Genomic DNA, 15,196 nt, shown 5'->3' with positions numbered 1-15,196 from the left:
TCAGATCTTTATATCCTTGCCTAGTACTGTACTTATTGGAACACTGTAGGGTTTTGTAATGTTTGTTTTTTTGTTTGTTTGTTTAAACAAATTGCATTGTGCTGAGATGTGATTGGCCCTGTGCCAGTATGGGGGAAATAGCTGCACATTGAGAATATTGCTCAAGAGAAGAGAACCAAAATGCAAAGATGTCACAAAATGTAACACTTAAGATTAAGCCTTAGATTAAGATTTTACCCAAATATCAAATTACTCACTTGTACTTAGGAGCTTGACAATTTTTAAGCAAATTGATATTTTTACATTAAATAAATATCAGCAATTCAGATTATTATTCGCTATCAAATAGGAACCTGAATTATTCTATTCATATATAGTATTGTATTTATAACATATTTCATTTTAGCCTTTCATCTAGAATAAAAATACTCATTAACAAATAAAATTATTAAAACAAGTTGTGTATAACTTTCAGTGAAGTTTTTATCCAGGACATTTTTGATGATTGTAAAAATAACTCAGATTATTAAACCCAAGCTATATAACTTTTTCTATTATTTTATTTAGACCTTGATTTTTACTCCTCAATTTTAATCTTCAATGATTACTAAAAAAGACTTGACATTGCTGTTAAATTTGCCCAAGGCCCAGTAATCTTTCTGTCATGAAGTAGTTGGTATACTATAGGAAAGCAAAAGATCTACACACACCGAATCCTAATAAAAGTTTAAATCAGGCTAGTAAGCAGATGCAAAAATTTAAACACAAAATTTTTCATCAAGTCACAATTCTTGTAGTCAGTAAATGTTAGAATTTAATCAGCTGTAGCATGTTTTTCTTTGTTTGCCTTTTTGTAACCATCTTTATTTCAGTGCACCAATTCTGACTGAATTTCTTATTGGATAAGGAGAATGAGGAAGAGGGGTCAAAACTGAACTACATGACGACCATTATGAACATCTGCTAATAGCGTATCCTAGTTCTTAGAGTGTATATGATAACGTCTGCCAACAGATAATGTCAGCAATAACATTCTTGGTATATACCAGTACTCTTACAAGTTCTGTATATACATTAACTCATTTGATCTTCACAACTCTCAAGGTAGGCACCATTACTATCCCTATATCACAACTGAGGAAACTAAGACCCAAAAAGGTTAAGTAATTTGCCCAAGATTAAACAGCGATGCCACTAAGATTTAAACTTTGTGAACATGGCAATCTGAATGTTTAACCACCATACTATACAAACCAGAAGAATCTGCAAACCAATTTTCTATTGCTCTAATTTAAGAAATCAGGCATATTGGGCATCATGCCCCAGTTTTTGCATTTTCTCTACCCACCTCCTTGATACTTTCAGCCAAGCATACTGGTATGAAAGAGAAGAGAGTAGTACCTGGATGTCCAACAGCCAGCTGGCTAAAGTATACTTCCCTACTAGTTTCTCCCAGTCCCCTTCTCTGAACCTAAGGTGAATCTTACCCTCCCCATTTAATTCAAAGGACTCCCCCAAATGACCTACCTAACATCAAACACTCCCAAACTTGCTATTCCCTATTCCCAAAGTTTAGTCCCTGTGAAGTCAAAACCCCCTTCCATATACATAATGACCTATGCCTAGCCTGGAATTAGACTGGATTGGTCACATCACTGTTTTGAGCTGATTCTTGGGGTCCCTGCTTCTGCCTCCCACCAATGGGCTAGATCTACCTTGATTCTCAAATTGAAAACTATGGCTTATAAAACATATAAAGTTATCTTATTGCTTCACAGTTTATAATGCCCCCAGTTTATAAATTAAAAAGAATTTAATATGTTATAAAAAAAAAGTTAATGCAGTTGTCAAAATTATAAACACTTGATTATACAGTTTGATCCAATCTTTTATTTTTCCAAGAAATTTATATGAGGGGAAAAAAAAGAGTTATATGTAACTCATCCTAGGACTTAGCAGTTTATGAGTTATATTAAAACTGATTGTAGTATACCACTTTCAAAAACTCAATTCAAATTGTGAGTATAGCTCATAATGTACATTTTCTCATAATCTCCTTAAAAGCAGTAAACAACTTTTTCTTTTCTGTATTTCTCATATCAAATTGGGCAAATGACCAGCCTTCACATAACGTTCACTGAACTGAACAACTACTTAGTTATTTACAGACAGCTTACCCTCAGAAACCTTTACAATGTATAACGAAATGCATGTGTAAAATGGTACCGGCAGAGGCAACCATTATAAAAAGAAGATGACCAATTGTTAAGATGACTACATGTTACTGGGCAGATTTATAATCAGTTTCACTATTCAAAAGGTCAAGAACATCTTGCCACACAGGAAAAAAGGTTGACATTACGTTTAAATGTCTGTAACATTCTAACCAATCTTTACTTTTTAATAGAATGTATTTTGGCATAGCAACAGAGAGGAATTTTCTCCCTATTTGTAAAAGAAATAACAACTCTAAGACAGTAGTTTTTCACCTCACAAAATCGAGATATCCCCATTTAAATGCCAGTGAAGGGAAGTAACCAAAAATCTTTATGGTTTGGTTCTTTTGAAAGGTCATAAATACAGTGAAAAATCCAGCAGGATGTTGTGAAACCAATACCTAGAAGAATCCCAAAGCAATGCCAAGAAACAGAATGTACTCATAGTGACTAATACATGCAAATACTGGAAATAAATTCTAACAGATTAAACAGGTTTTGTAGCAACTAAAAGGTATATTCAAATCATTCCAAAACTAATCAAGCTTAAAAATATGGCAGTCTTCCCTACTAATAAGAATATAAGCTGGCTAAGTAGCCTGAATAACATATAAATTATAGCCAATATCAGTAGGTATAATTTTTAGTGTGTTTTTAATTAAAAAGGAGAAACTGACCCTTCAACTGAATCAAATCACTGTTTCAGACTTCCACTTCAGTCTTTTGAAAAACATGTTCATATTTAATACATCATTTTACCCTGATGAGGCATTAAATCCTAATCAAGCTACAGAATCAAGAGGACAAAACTATCTTTCTGCTGAGAAATGCTGTAATGTTTCATTTCTTTTTTGCTCATATAATATGGAATACATTGTCAAGTATCTGCCAAGTTCTCTAAAATTGAGGCAGAAATATGTGTAACCTAAAAAAATAAAATAAATTTCCTTCAAAAACTGCATGTTAAACACAGACACAGTTTCTTACCGAGGCATGTAATTCTGTAACAAACCAAAGTTAAATGTATTATAACTTAATAGGTTAAAATGGTTTAAAATAAATAGCAGAGCTTCAGGATAAAATGGGTATATAAATTCAAATTCTTTGCTGTGATGATTCCCTACTCTTTGTAGTTACTATGTTTAATGTAATCAAGTCTTTTCATTTTGAAAATGAAAGGAAACAAATGCGCAATATCTCTGGGTCAAAAATCTTAAACAGGCTTATATGTCACAAGATTTTTTTGTAAAAAACAAAACAACAAAACAGATTTCTCCCCTGCTTTCATCTATTATAAATGCCCCAGCAGATCTCTACAGTAAGAAGGCCAAAAGCATCATTATTTCAATAGATCTGAGAAAGAATTAAAAGCAATGCCTTTTAAAACAGTTTAGACACTAAAAATAGATTTCAGGAAAATAGCTTATAGTTCAGATGCTGATAAACATGCTTCCACTCATCACACTTGGGTTGTTGTGTGATTGCACAGTACAATAGTAGCAACATCTGTTTCTATGCTTAAGAAATCCCAGATAAAAATTTTAATGTGTCATTATATATAAGCAACTAGCTATGCTGTATCCTTACCAGTTTGAACAATTTATGCTATTTTTATCATTCAAAATAAAAGATACAATTTGACTATATTCAGGCTTAATCTGGAAAAACCTGTAGAGCTCTAAACCTTGCCCTTAATCACATACAAAGAATCTCTTTCCTTACTCCCCATTTCCCCATAAAAAGCTAAATTAAACAGAAACTTGAACACATACACACACATACTTCTAAAAGTCATATTGTTTAGCTGGTGTCTATTGCTATAAATATTACTTATTCAAAGATCCTAAAAAGAATCTGATAATAAATATTACATTGATTAATATAATCTAAATGACTCAGAACTAGAAAAAACAATAACTCTGCAATCTAATAGTATCATCATAATTCATGAGGTCATACCTGATGACTTAGAGATTGAAAAGGCTCACAGGTTCCAGACTGCATGACCTTTCTATTTCCAGAAACCCCTAAAGATTGCATTTCCTGTCTTAGAAAAGATAATCACAGCCATCTCTATGTCTCAGCATCTTCAGGGCTAGTGAAGAAAACATCAAACAGCAAATCTGTCCATCAGTATCTTTTTAACTCATCATGAAATATAAGATCTCATATGCTGTTTATCATCTCCCCTTTGCAGTTACAAACACCACGCATTAAGGGAGGATGACACAGTTGTATTTGCTGAAGCTGCTAATGCTGTCTGAAAACAGTAAGCTTACTGCTTAGAGCAATTCTGCATCAGCCAAACAGAGAATGAGCCACGTATTTTAGGTTTCCCACTTCTGATACCATAAAGATTTCACTGTCAAGGAAAGTTTGATTTTTTGTCATTCCTTTAAAAATAAGCAACGTTATATTTAGTTAAGTGTCCAATGTGTCTGTTGCAAATATCATGTTAAAATGTCAGTTCTTAATTATTAGGCAGTTTACTCTATATATGACTAAGCTTTAATGACTTAAAAAGCTAAATTGTTCTCTCTTTTAAAGGACTCTTCTTCCCTCCAAATTGTATCACCACTCATCCAACCCATCAAAATTAGAAGTTCCTAAAATGATGAATTTTTATTCTGGAAATCTTTGACAATCAGGTATAACAGTAGATAAATAGATAACAGTAGATAAATAGATAGGTAAAGACTTATTCACTTTTTAATTCTCAGGAACTTCATTTTTATTTTCTTCAGACCAACATGCTTCAAATCAAAATATCTTTTATATTATTATAAAAGGTATAATATTTACTGAAGAGTTTAGCATACAAAAGATGAAGTGCTATTATCAAATTTCTAAACTGCATGGTTAAACCGAATGAAACCTAAGTTATTGGCATTTTTATTATGATTTTTTATTGCATCTCATTTGTGTTCATCAAGGTACTTGTAATGCTTTCTTTCTCTTTTACAACACAGTAGAATCAAAGAATTTTAAGATAAAGTAGTCTAATAGAAAACCAATATCCTCAAAATTATAAATGGAAATAGTTTCTCTTTATCATGTGATTAAAGGTAATAGGTAATATTTTTAAATAAACAAAGACTAAATTATAATCAATTTAATTGAATTCAAAATTAGGACACGAAACACAGCATATTTCCCTAAAACAGCCCTCGCATTATGTATAGCTTAAATTAGTGAACACTTTATTTATATATCTACAATTTATTTATATACCTGTGAACTAAACTAAATGAAATTTAATGACAGCTAAAGTGCTACACAGAAAATGTTTTATGTTAAGTGTAGACTAATAATGAATCAGTATAATTTCCCTTCTGCCTCTCATAATATTTGATGAGCATAGTTTGTATTATCATGGAGACCAGTCAAAATGAGTCTTAAAAACTGGGCCTCTTCAAGAGATTGAGGGACAGGCGAATAGGAGATATGTTGGTCAAAAGTACAAATTTCCAGTTATAAGATGAGTAAGTTCTAGGAATCTAATGTACAGTATAGAGATTATATTTAATAATATTGTATTATATACTTGAAAGTTACACTCTGGTAGTAGTTATTTTGCAATATATAATTGTAACAAATTAACATGTTATACACCTTAAACATGCACAATGTTATATGTCAATTACATCTCAATCAATCTAGGGTAAAAAATTACTATACCTTAAATATATCCAATTTTTATTTGAAGAAAGGAAAGAAAAGAAAGGAAAGGAAAGGAAAGAAATAAAGGGAGAAAGGAAGGGAGAAAGAAAGGGAGAAAGAAAGAAAGAAAGAAAGAAACAAACAAACAAACAAACAAACAAACAAACAAAGAACAAAGAAAGGAGGAAGGGAGGGAGGGAGGGGGAGAGAGAGAGAGGAAGGAAGGAAGGAAGAAAGGAAAGAAGGAAGGAAGAAAAGGAAAGGAAGAAAAAAGAAAAGAAAAGAAAAGGAAAGAAAAGAAAAGAAACAAAGGAAAGAACAAGTAGGCTTCTTTAATAGCCTGATTCAGATTATGCCTTTAGAGAAACTACTGCCTCTAACTGCACATGTTCAGACAAAGGGTTTGGTATTTTGGCTGTATCTGTACAATGACATACCTGAATGGAAAATCATACGTAGGCAAATATGATTTATATATGTAGTATTTACTCTATTGTAATCAAAATAAGTCCTCATTCTTTAAGAGCTATCATCTCAATAATGCATGTTACTAAGCAGTAACATCTCCCTTTCCATATTTATCTTCATGTAGAAAATATTAAACATCTTCTATGTGTCAGATACTGTGCTAGAGAATCCATGACAGCGTAAGATATGCCATCACAAAAGCAGACAATTAAATGAGTATGTTTTGTCATAACAGAATATTAAGAAATGATATGAGAGTGATGGCAAGGCATCTGACCCTAATCGAGGGATGAGAAAGGATCTTCCTAAGAAAGTACTGTTAAAACTGAGAAGATCCTGGGCAAGTCACATTCAAGGAATGGTAAATACAGCATGATTAGACCATAAAGGATAAGTAGGACAGAGGGAAAACATGAGGTTAAAAAGGGTAAACCAAGGTCTAATCACAAGAATCTTCAGAAACTATTTAAAAAGTATGAGCTGAATCTTCAGGGGAATGAGAAGCCATTAACACAATCATTTTTGTAGTTTAAGATTATTCTGGAGATGGCAGAGAATCAATTGCATAAAATAAAAGTGGAGAAAGAGAGACAAGTTATACAATTTGGGACAGAGTATAATGATGGCCTGAACCAAACTGGTAGCAGTAGGAATGGAGAGAAATGGAAAGATTCCAGATACACTTTTTAGCAAGAAGGAAAAGGATTTGGGGATTAAATGTGAGACATGAGGTAGAGAGAAGGGTCAAGGTTTAGTCCTCACCTCCTAAATTATTACATATTTTCATTTTGACCATCAATATACTTTCATCACATGCCCTGTTGTATTGTCATGTATCCATTTCATGTGGATATGTTTAGTTTTTATAAAACAGCCAGAAAATTGTGAAAATGACATTTCTTCTGTGTCTTCTCATAACATGTTTAATGCTGAACAATCAAAAGTTATTACAAATGAATAAATAAATGACAAATAAACTGAAAATTATACTTTTCTTTCATACATTTTGTCATAACATTGATATAAACTTTATTTTCATCAGTCACTGGACATTATTTATTAGTATATATAACTTAATTTTCCTCAGTGTTTTCTTGCCAGCACACTTAATTGATCTTTGCGATAAGAATATAAAACCCACAATACAAAGAAGCTCTTAATCTCTCTACCATTTAGTTAATAAGATCAACATAAGCCAAAAAAGTATTCATTTACAATCCATTACCTGATTAATGGATTATATTAACATACATCAAATATAACAATTAACAGTAATTTAACATGGGCTAACTAGTTAAAACTAATGGACACCTATTTTTTAGAAGACTATTGCTCTATGGAAAAATTTTATTCATACAGTATGCTACACATAACAATGTTATTAAGGTATTCTCATAATAAGGAAGCACAATGCCTCTACATTTTCCCTAACAAGTCTATCTAACGAAAGTGTGATTGAAAGCAATGAAGAACACTAGCAAAGGAACCCTCAGTTTGAATGAAGAAAGATCCAAAAGGATGAAATAAACTTAAAACTTCGTCTATTTTTTAATGATCTGCTGAACATCAAAACATCCCAAGTAATAAAGAACTAACATCTTAAAAATAGTAAGAATTTTATAATAATTATCACATATCTAGCTCTCATTATTCATTTCTTAGGGAATATGCAAACCAAAGCCCTTGTTTTACACATAAGGTAGCTGAAATTTATAAAAGTTAAATGATTTGTCCAAGGCCAGCTAGTAGCAGAGCCAAGGGCAGAATTTAGAATTCTTGTATCTTTGTTCCAAGTTTTCCCCAATATAAATCATTATGTCTTCGTAATAATTTATTTTATCTTCAGTAATTAAAATAACTTCCATTTTAATAGTTTCACATATTTTCATTAGACTGAAAAACATAGTAAATATTTCAGAAAAATATCCATAAGAATCAAGTTTTTTATATTAAAGTTTTTTTAATCATAAAGCATTCTTTTTTTGGCCATGCCCCAGAGCTGGTCTAGAGACCAGCCCTGCCCACCAATGCACTGCAGCAGCCACAGCTGAGCCCCACAGCCAGTCCAGGGGCCAGCCATGCCCATCAGTGTGCTGCAGTAGCAGCCACAGCCCCACCACAAAGAGAAGGTGCGTGCAACCCACATAGAAGACATCCCTTGAGCTCCTGGCTTTGGTGGCCAGGCCAGATTGCATTTCTGAGCCCCAACAGGACATCTCCTAAATAAGGCCACTCTTTCAATGAAAGACTGAGAGCGATGGTTGATTTATCGAATACACAGAAACAAACACAGAAAATTAGGCAAAATGAGAAGATAGAGGAATGTGTTCTAATCAAAAGAACAAGACAAAACTTCAGAAGAAGAACTAAACAAAACAAAGATAAGCAATCTACCTAATAAAGAGCTCAAAGTAATGGTCATAAAGATGACATCAGACTTGGGAGAAGAATGAATGAACACAGCAATAACTTCAACAAAGAGATAGAAAATATAAGAAAGTACTAAGAAGAAGCTTTAACTGAACTAAAAAATGCATTAGAGGGGTTCAGCAGCAGTCTGGATGAGGTAGAGGAATGAATCAATAAGCTGGAAGATGGAACAATGGAACTCACCTAGATAGAGCAGAAAAATGAAAAAAGAATTTTTTAAAAATGAAGATACTTTAAGGGATCTTTGGGACAACATGAAGCAGAATACCATTTGCACTATAGGGATCCCAGAAGGAGAAGAGAGAGTAAAGGACTAGGAAAATTATTTGAATAAATAGTGGCTGAAAACTTCCTTAACCTGGGATGGAAACAGATATCCAGGTCCAGGAAGCCAAGAGAGTTCCAACTGAGATGAACTCAAGACACACACCAAGGCACATTATAGTTAAAATGATAAAAGTTAGGAATAAAGAGAGAATCCTAAAAGCAGCAAGAGAAAAACAACTTGTTATGTACAAGGGAAACTCCATTAAGACTATGAGCAGATTTTTCAGCAGAAATGTTATAGGCCAGAAAGGAGTTGCATGACATATTTAAGGTGCTGAAAAGAAAAAACTCCCAACAAAGAATTCTCTACCCAGCAAGGTTATCATTCAGAATTTAAGGAGAGATCAAGAGTTTTCCAGATAACCAAAGCTGAAGGAGTTTGTCACCAGCCCTACAAGAAATGTTAAAGGGACTTACTGAAGCTGAAAATAAATGGCACTAATTAATAATACAAAACTAAAAATCTCACTGGAGAAGGTAAATATATAATAAAGGTAGTGGATCAGTCAAGTTACAAAGCAAGTAGGAGAGTTAAAAGACAAGTGTAATAAAATTAATTAAATTTACAATAATTAGTTAAGGGATGCATAAAATAAAAAGATGCAAAATATGTCATCAAAAGTATAAAAGAGGTTACTATTTACATGTTATATATGAAACTCACTGTAACCACAAGGAAAAAGCCTATAATAAATACACAAAATGAGAAAGGAATTTAAACACAGCACTAAAGAAAAACATCAAAACACAAGGGAAGAGAAAAATAGAAGAAAGAAACATAGAGGAACTACAAAATAGCCAGACAAACGACAAAAAAATGGCAATAAGTATATATCTATCAAAAATTACTTTAAATGTAAATAGACTAAATTCATCAACCAAAATTCACCACATACAGTGGCTGAATGGCTAAAAAAACAAAACATCTATATGATGCCTACATGAGACTCACTTCAGAAGAAAGGACACACACAGACTGAAAGTAAAAGATTGGAAAAAGATATTCCATGAAAATGGAAGCAAAAAGAAAGCTGAAGTAGCTATCCTCATATCAGACAAAATAGACTTTAAAACAAAGACTGTAATAAAAGACAAAGAAAGGTATTGCATAATGATAAAAGGTTCAATCCAGTAAAAAGATATAATATGCATAAATGTCTAGGTACCCAAAAGAGGAGCACCAAGATATACAAAGCAAATATTAACAGACTTCAAGGGAGAAATTTAAAGCAATATAATAATAATAGGGAAATACAACATCCTACTTATATCAATGGATAGGTCATCCAGACAGGTTATCATTAAGGAAACTTTAGACTTAAAAACACTTTAGACCAGATAGACTTAGGAGTCCATATTACCCAAAGAAAGCTACAGATACAATACAATCCTTACCAAAATTCCAATGACATATTTCACAGAACTAGAAAAAAACAGTTCTAAATTTGTATGGATCCACAAAAGACTCCAAACATCCAAAACAACACTGAGAAAGAAAAAAGCTAGGGGTATCACACCTCTGATTTCAAACAATACTACAAAGTTATTGTGTTCAAAACAGCATGATACTGGCACAAAAACAGACACACGGATTAATAGAACAGAACAGAAATCCCAGAAATAAATCCACACTTATATGTACAATTAATTTAGGACAAAAATGCAAAGAACATCCAATGGAGAAATAATAGTATCTTCAATAAATGGTGCTGGGAAAACTGAGCAGCCGCAAGCAAAAGAATGAAACTAGACTACTATCTGACACCATACACAAAAATTAACTCAAAATGAATTAAAGACTTGAGTGTAAGACCTGAAACCATAAAATTCCTAAGGAAAACACAGGCTGTAACCTTACTGACATCAGTCATAGCAATGTTTTTATGGATCTGACCCCAAAGACAAGGAAAACAAAAGCAAAAATAAACAAATGAGACTACATCAAACTAAAAAGCTTCTGCACAGTGAAGGAAACGGTCATCAAATGAAAGGCAACATACTGAATGAGAGAAAGTATTTGTAAATCATACATATGAAAAGGGGTTAATATCAAAAATACATGAAGAACTCATACAACTCAACAACAAAAAAACAAACAACCCAATTTAAAAATGGACAGAGGAGCTACAGAGACATTTCTACAAAAAAGACATACAGATGGCCAACAAGCACATGAAAAGATGTTCAATATCTTATCATTATTAGTGCAACACGAGCAAAATCACAATGAGATATCAACTCACACCTTTAGAATGGCTATTATCGCAAAAGACAAGACATAACAAATGTTGGAGAGGATCTGGAGAGACAGAAACTCTCATACATTGTTGGTGGGACTGTAAATTGGTGCAGACACTATGGAAAACAGTATGGAGATACCTCAAAAAAATCAAGAACAGAACTACCACATGACCCAGCTATTCCACTTCTGGGTACTTTTGCAAAGAATATGAAAATACTAGTTCATATGTTCATTGCAGCATTATTTATAATAGCCGAGATAAGGAAGCAACTAAATGTCCCTCAATAGATGAATGAATAAAGAAGATGTGGTATATATACACAATGGACTACTACTCCCATTTAAAAAGGGTGAAATCTTGCCATTTGCAACAACATGGATGGACCTAGAGGGTATTATGCTAAGTGAAATAAGTCAGACAGAGAAAGACAATTATTATATGATTTCACTCCTATGTAAAAACTAAAAACAAAACAAACAAACAAAATAAAAACAAACTCATAGTTACAGAGAACAGGTAAGTGGACACCAGCGGGGAAAGGGGTTGGGAAGGTGAACAACATGGGTGAAGGGGGTGTATGGTGATGGATGGTAACTAGACTTGTGGTGGTGATCACTTTGTAGTGTATAGAGATATCAGATTATAATGCTATACCCAGGAAATTTATTTAATTAAAAAACTTATTTCAGAGAATACCTCTGAATACCTAAGTAATCCATTTTGTTTTATATAATACTTCTTTAAAAAGTATAAATTAGTCCAACTTTTCAAAGTAATTTGGCAAAGTGTATTAAGATTCTTAAAAATATTCAATCCTTTCTAGTATTTCCAGTTTGAAGAATCTATACAAAAAAGAATAATGCAGATTAAGACTTACGCACAAAGATGTTTGGTGCTACATTATCAGAAGAGAAAAAGTACAAATAATAAGAGAAAGGTTAATTCATTTATGAGACAACAAAAATGAAATGCCATGTAAGCACTGAATGAAAGATGTTAATGATAAAGAAAAGCATATTTGAATATTAAATGGAAAACAAGACCCCAATATATTTATGTAGAAAAATCTGACCTATGTAAAATATACACTGAAAAAAGTAGACAAAATATTGAATTTTAAAATTCAGTCCCCAATATAACTCATCTTATAAATGTATACCTTCAGAGTTCATGTTGGTTTTTTTTTTTAAAGAGGCATTTATTTTTCAGTGGAGGTACTGGGGGTTGAACCCAGAGACCTCTACATGCTAAGCATGTGCGCTAACACTGAGCTAGGTCCTCCCTCCAGAGTTCATGTTTTTCTAATAAAAATAGGAAATAGTTTCTGAATAGTATTTTAATAATTAAATACTCCTGTTTCCCATGTCCTTCCTCTTTCCAGGAAAAATTATGCTCAAACTTCAGTCTTTCTACCATTTGACTCATATTTTTGCTCCAATTTCATGGAAATATTAAAAATCTACTTCTGTTAGACCATCTATACTTTAAAAATAATTTTATGTACCTTGCATATTATGAATTATTTACATGTGTGTGTGATTGTTTTAACACTAATATTGGGTTCATACTAGTACTGACTTTTTGGCAAATTAGCTCTCATACCAGTTTCGATGTTATATGAAAAAAAATGAAAGAATTTGTGTGACATGACTGTTACTCTTTGTCTAACTAGTCATTGTGGTATGACCTTCTTTACAAACAGCAGCACCATGGGAAGCACTGGGAGTAGCGCAGATGATCTACTTCTCTTTTTTGAAAAGTGGTGAAAACTGTCTTAACTTCACTTTTATAAGGAATATTGGTTGAACTCGAGGGCATAGGTCACTTAGTACATACAGCGTACAGCAAAAATTTCAGGAAACAAGACCTTACAGATGGTACTCATTCCCACTGAAATCCTAAGTATTTTGATACTCACTGCTGCCTGATGGGTAGATGTTATGGGGTGCCACAATACAAAGGGTCAATTCAGATGAAGTATTTATACATTTAAAAAACACCTTTATCCATCTTAACACCAAACCTCAATAATATGTCACGTCTTTTTTTTCTCAAGTTACTGACAGATTGCACTTTTTCTAATTTCATCATCATTCTACTAGTTCGGTTAGTAAATCTGTAGAGTGGGTCACACAATATGAGAAATAAAAGACATAATGACTTATTAGATGCTGATTTTGTATTTTAATAATTATACCAGTTACAAAAGTATTTCATATCTCACAGAAAGCTTAGGAAAAAAACAGAAGATCAAAAGGTAAGAGGGATCACTCATAAAATTTCTCTATACAGGCATAACCATTACTGATACTTTACTTCCAGTTCTTGATTAATATACAATTTAAAACTATATTAAACTATTCATCTCTATCTAGCACTATATTATGAACATTTTCCTGATCATTTTCTATAGCAATGTTTAATGGCACTCTATCAGAGGTACCACACTTTATCTATCCAATGCCGTATTCTTAGACATTTCAGTTTTTTCTACTTTTCAATATTAGAAATTGTAGTAACACCCTTGCACACATAGCCTTACACATCTCCTCTATTCCTTAGGATAAAGTCTAATAAGTAGACTTACTGGATCAAAGGATATGAACGTTTTTGAGGTTTCAGGTAAGAACTGCCAAATTATCCTACAGAAAGGCTATGTCCATTCATATCTCCAAAGAAAAGTCTTGTTTTCTCACTGTCTTGCCAGAACCAGGTATTATCACACAGACTTCTTGCAGAATAGTATTCTCAGTAAGTTAATATGAAAATTAAGGAAAACCAAGCATACATTAAGACAAAGGCTTAAATTAAAGTAATTGAGCAGGTAGAGTTATAAGTTTTCTAACAACAACAATAACAAAAACCTAAAATAGTAAACTTTCCTTGTTTCTATGCTTATTGACAAAGATAGAACACTGTTCCACAGGGAATATACCTAGGATTGTAAAGCAAAACAACAACTTTTGAATAGAAGTTACTAAAAGATGGCAGAGACTAATTCAAAACCAATGCAATTATAAATGTGAACTTAGTCTTTTCTTTCCTCTGTGACATGTGTGGAATAAATGAACCCAGAGAGGGGGAATCATTTACTCAGCACAATGCTATTTAACTCATACAAAGTATGAAACACACAAACATACAAACAGAAAGACAGATTTTTTAACCTTTGGAAATCTTTCAAAGTTATCAGATATACCTTCAACCAAGGAACCACTCCGGAGGACCACTAAAAGCCTCCAAAATATCATATGTAAAAGACAATTTTTTGTGTGCAATGTTACCTTCCCCAAGCACTATTTATTTAAGTGCTAAGTAAATTGTGGAAAAACAAACAGAAATGTACAATATGTTTGATCTTTAAAAAGCTTTCACCATTAAAAGATCAATAAAATTATGATCTTTTGAGTGGAATTTTCTGATAGATTTAGCCATTATTAAAATGCAGTTTTGGTAATGCTAAAATTGTATTTAGAGGAATGATTATGAAAAACTGAAAATGTTTATCTTTTTTTATTCTACTGTAGACTGGGTCAGAGTATAAGTAAATATGATTTTAACAGCAAAAAAGACTGAAAAAAATAGAAACACTTCAAAACATCCTTTATTTGTCACAGGTCTACAGCCAAAGGCAGCGGCTATGGAGGCAGACTGTGTAGTTCAAGTCCTGGTTCTACAACCTTGGGATCTCTGTGTACTCTCTGCCTCACTTTCCTTATATGTAAAATGGTGATAATCCTACTAGGGTTTTTGTAAGGACTAAATGTAATTAATACATATGAAGCAGTTGAAGCAGTGCCTAGCACAAAGGAATCACTGAATAAAAGATTTGCTATTGTTATTCCAAGAAAG

The 15,196-nt window shown here is 32.6% G+C and overlaps 1 protein-coding gene across 3 annotated transcripts in view; it reads right to left on the bottom strand.

Annotated features, from left to right (window-relative positions):
* The window catches only part of SLC4A10 (solute carrier family 4 member 10), a 250,809-nt gene that overhangs the window by 180,983 nt on the left and 54,630 nt on the right, over window positions 1-15,196 (bottom strand). For 2 of the 3 annotated variants that reach the window (XM_032479570.1, XM_032479569.1), the window contains exon 1: window positions 4,176-4,787. The exons of the other annotated variant lie outside the window; for it this stretch is intronic. In XM_032479570.1, coding sequence (XP_032335461.1) covers window positions 4,176-4,256 — 81 coding nt within the window. In that variant the 5' untranslated portion in view covers window positions 4,257-4,787. Of the gene's footprint in view, window positions 1-4,175; window positions 4,788-15,196 lie in introns of those variants that run through there. 3 annotated transcript variants of the gene reach the window in all.

The sequence above is a fragment of the Camelus ferus genome, chromosome 5 (assembly GCF_009834535.1).
Source record: "Camelus ferus isolate YT-003-E chromosome 5, BCGSAC_Cfer_1.0, whole genome shotgun sequence".
Lineage (NCBI taxonomy): Eukaryota > Metazoa > Chordata > Mammalia > Artiodactyla > Camelidae > Camelus > Camelus ferus.
Note: the sequence above shows the minus strand (reverse complement) of the source record. Positions and strands in the feature narration are given on the sequence as shown.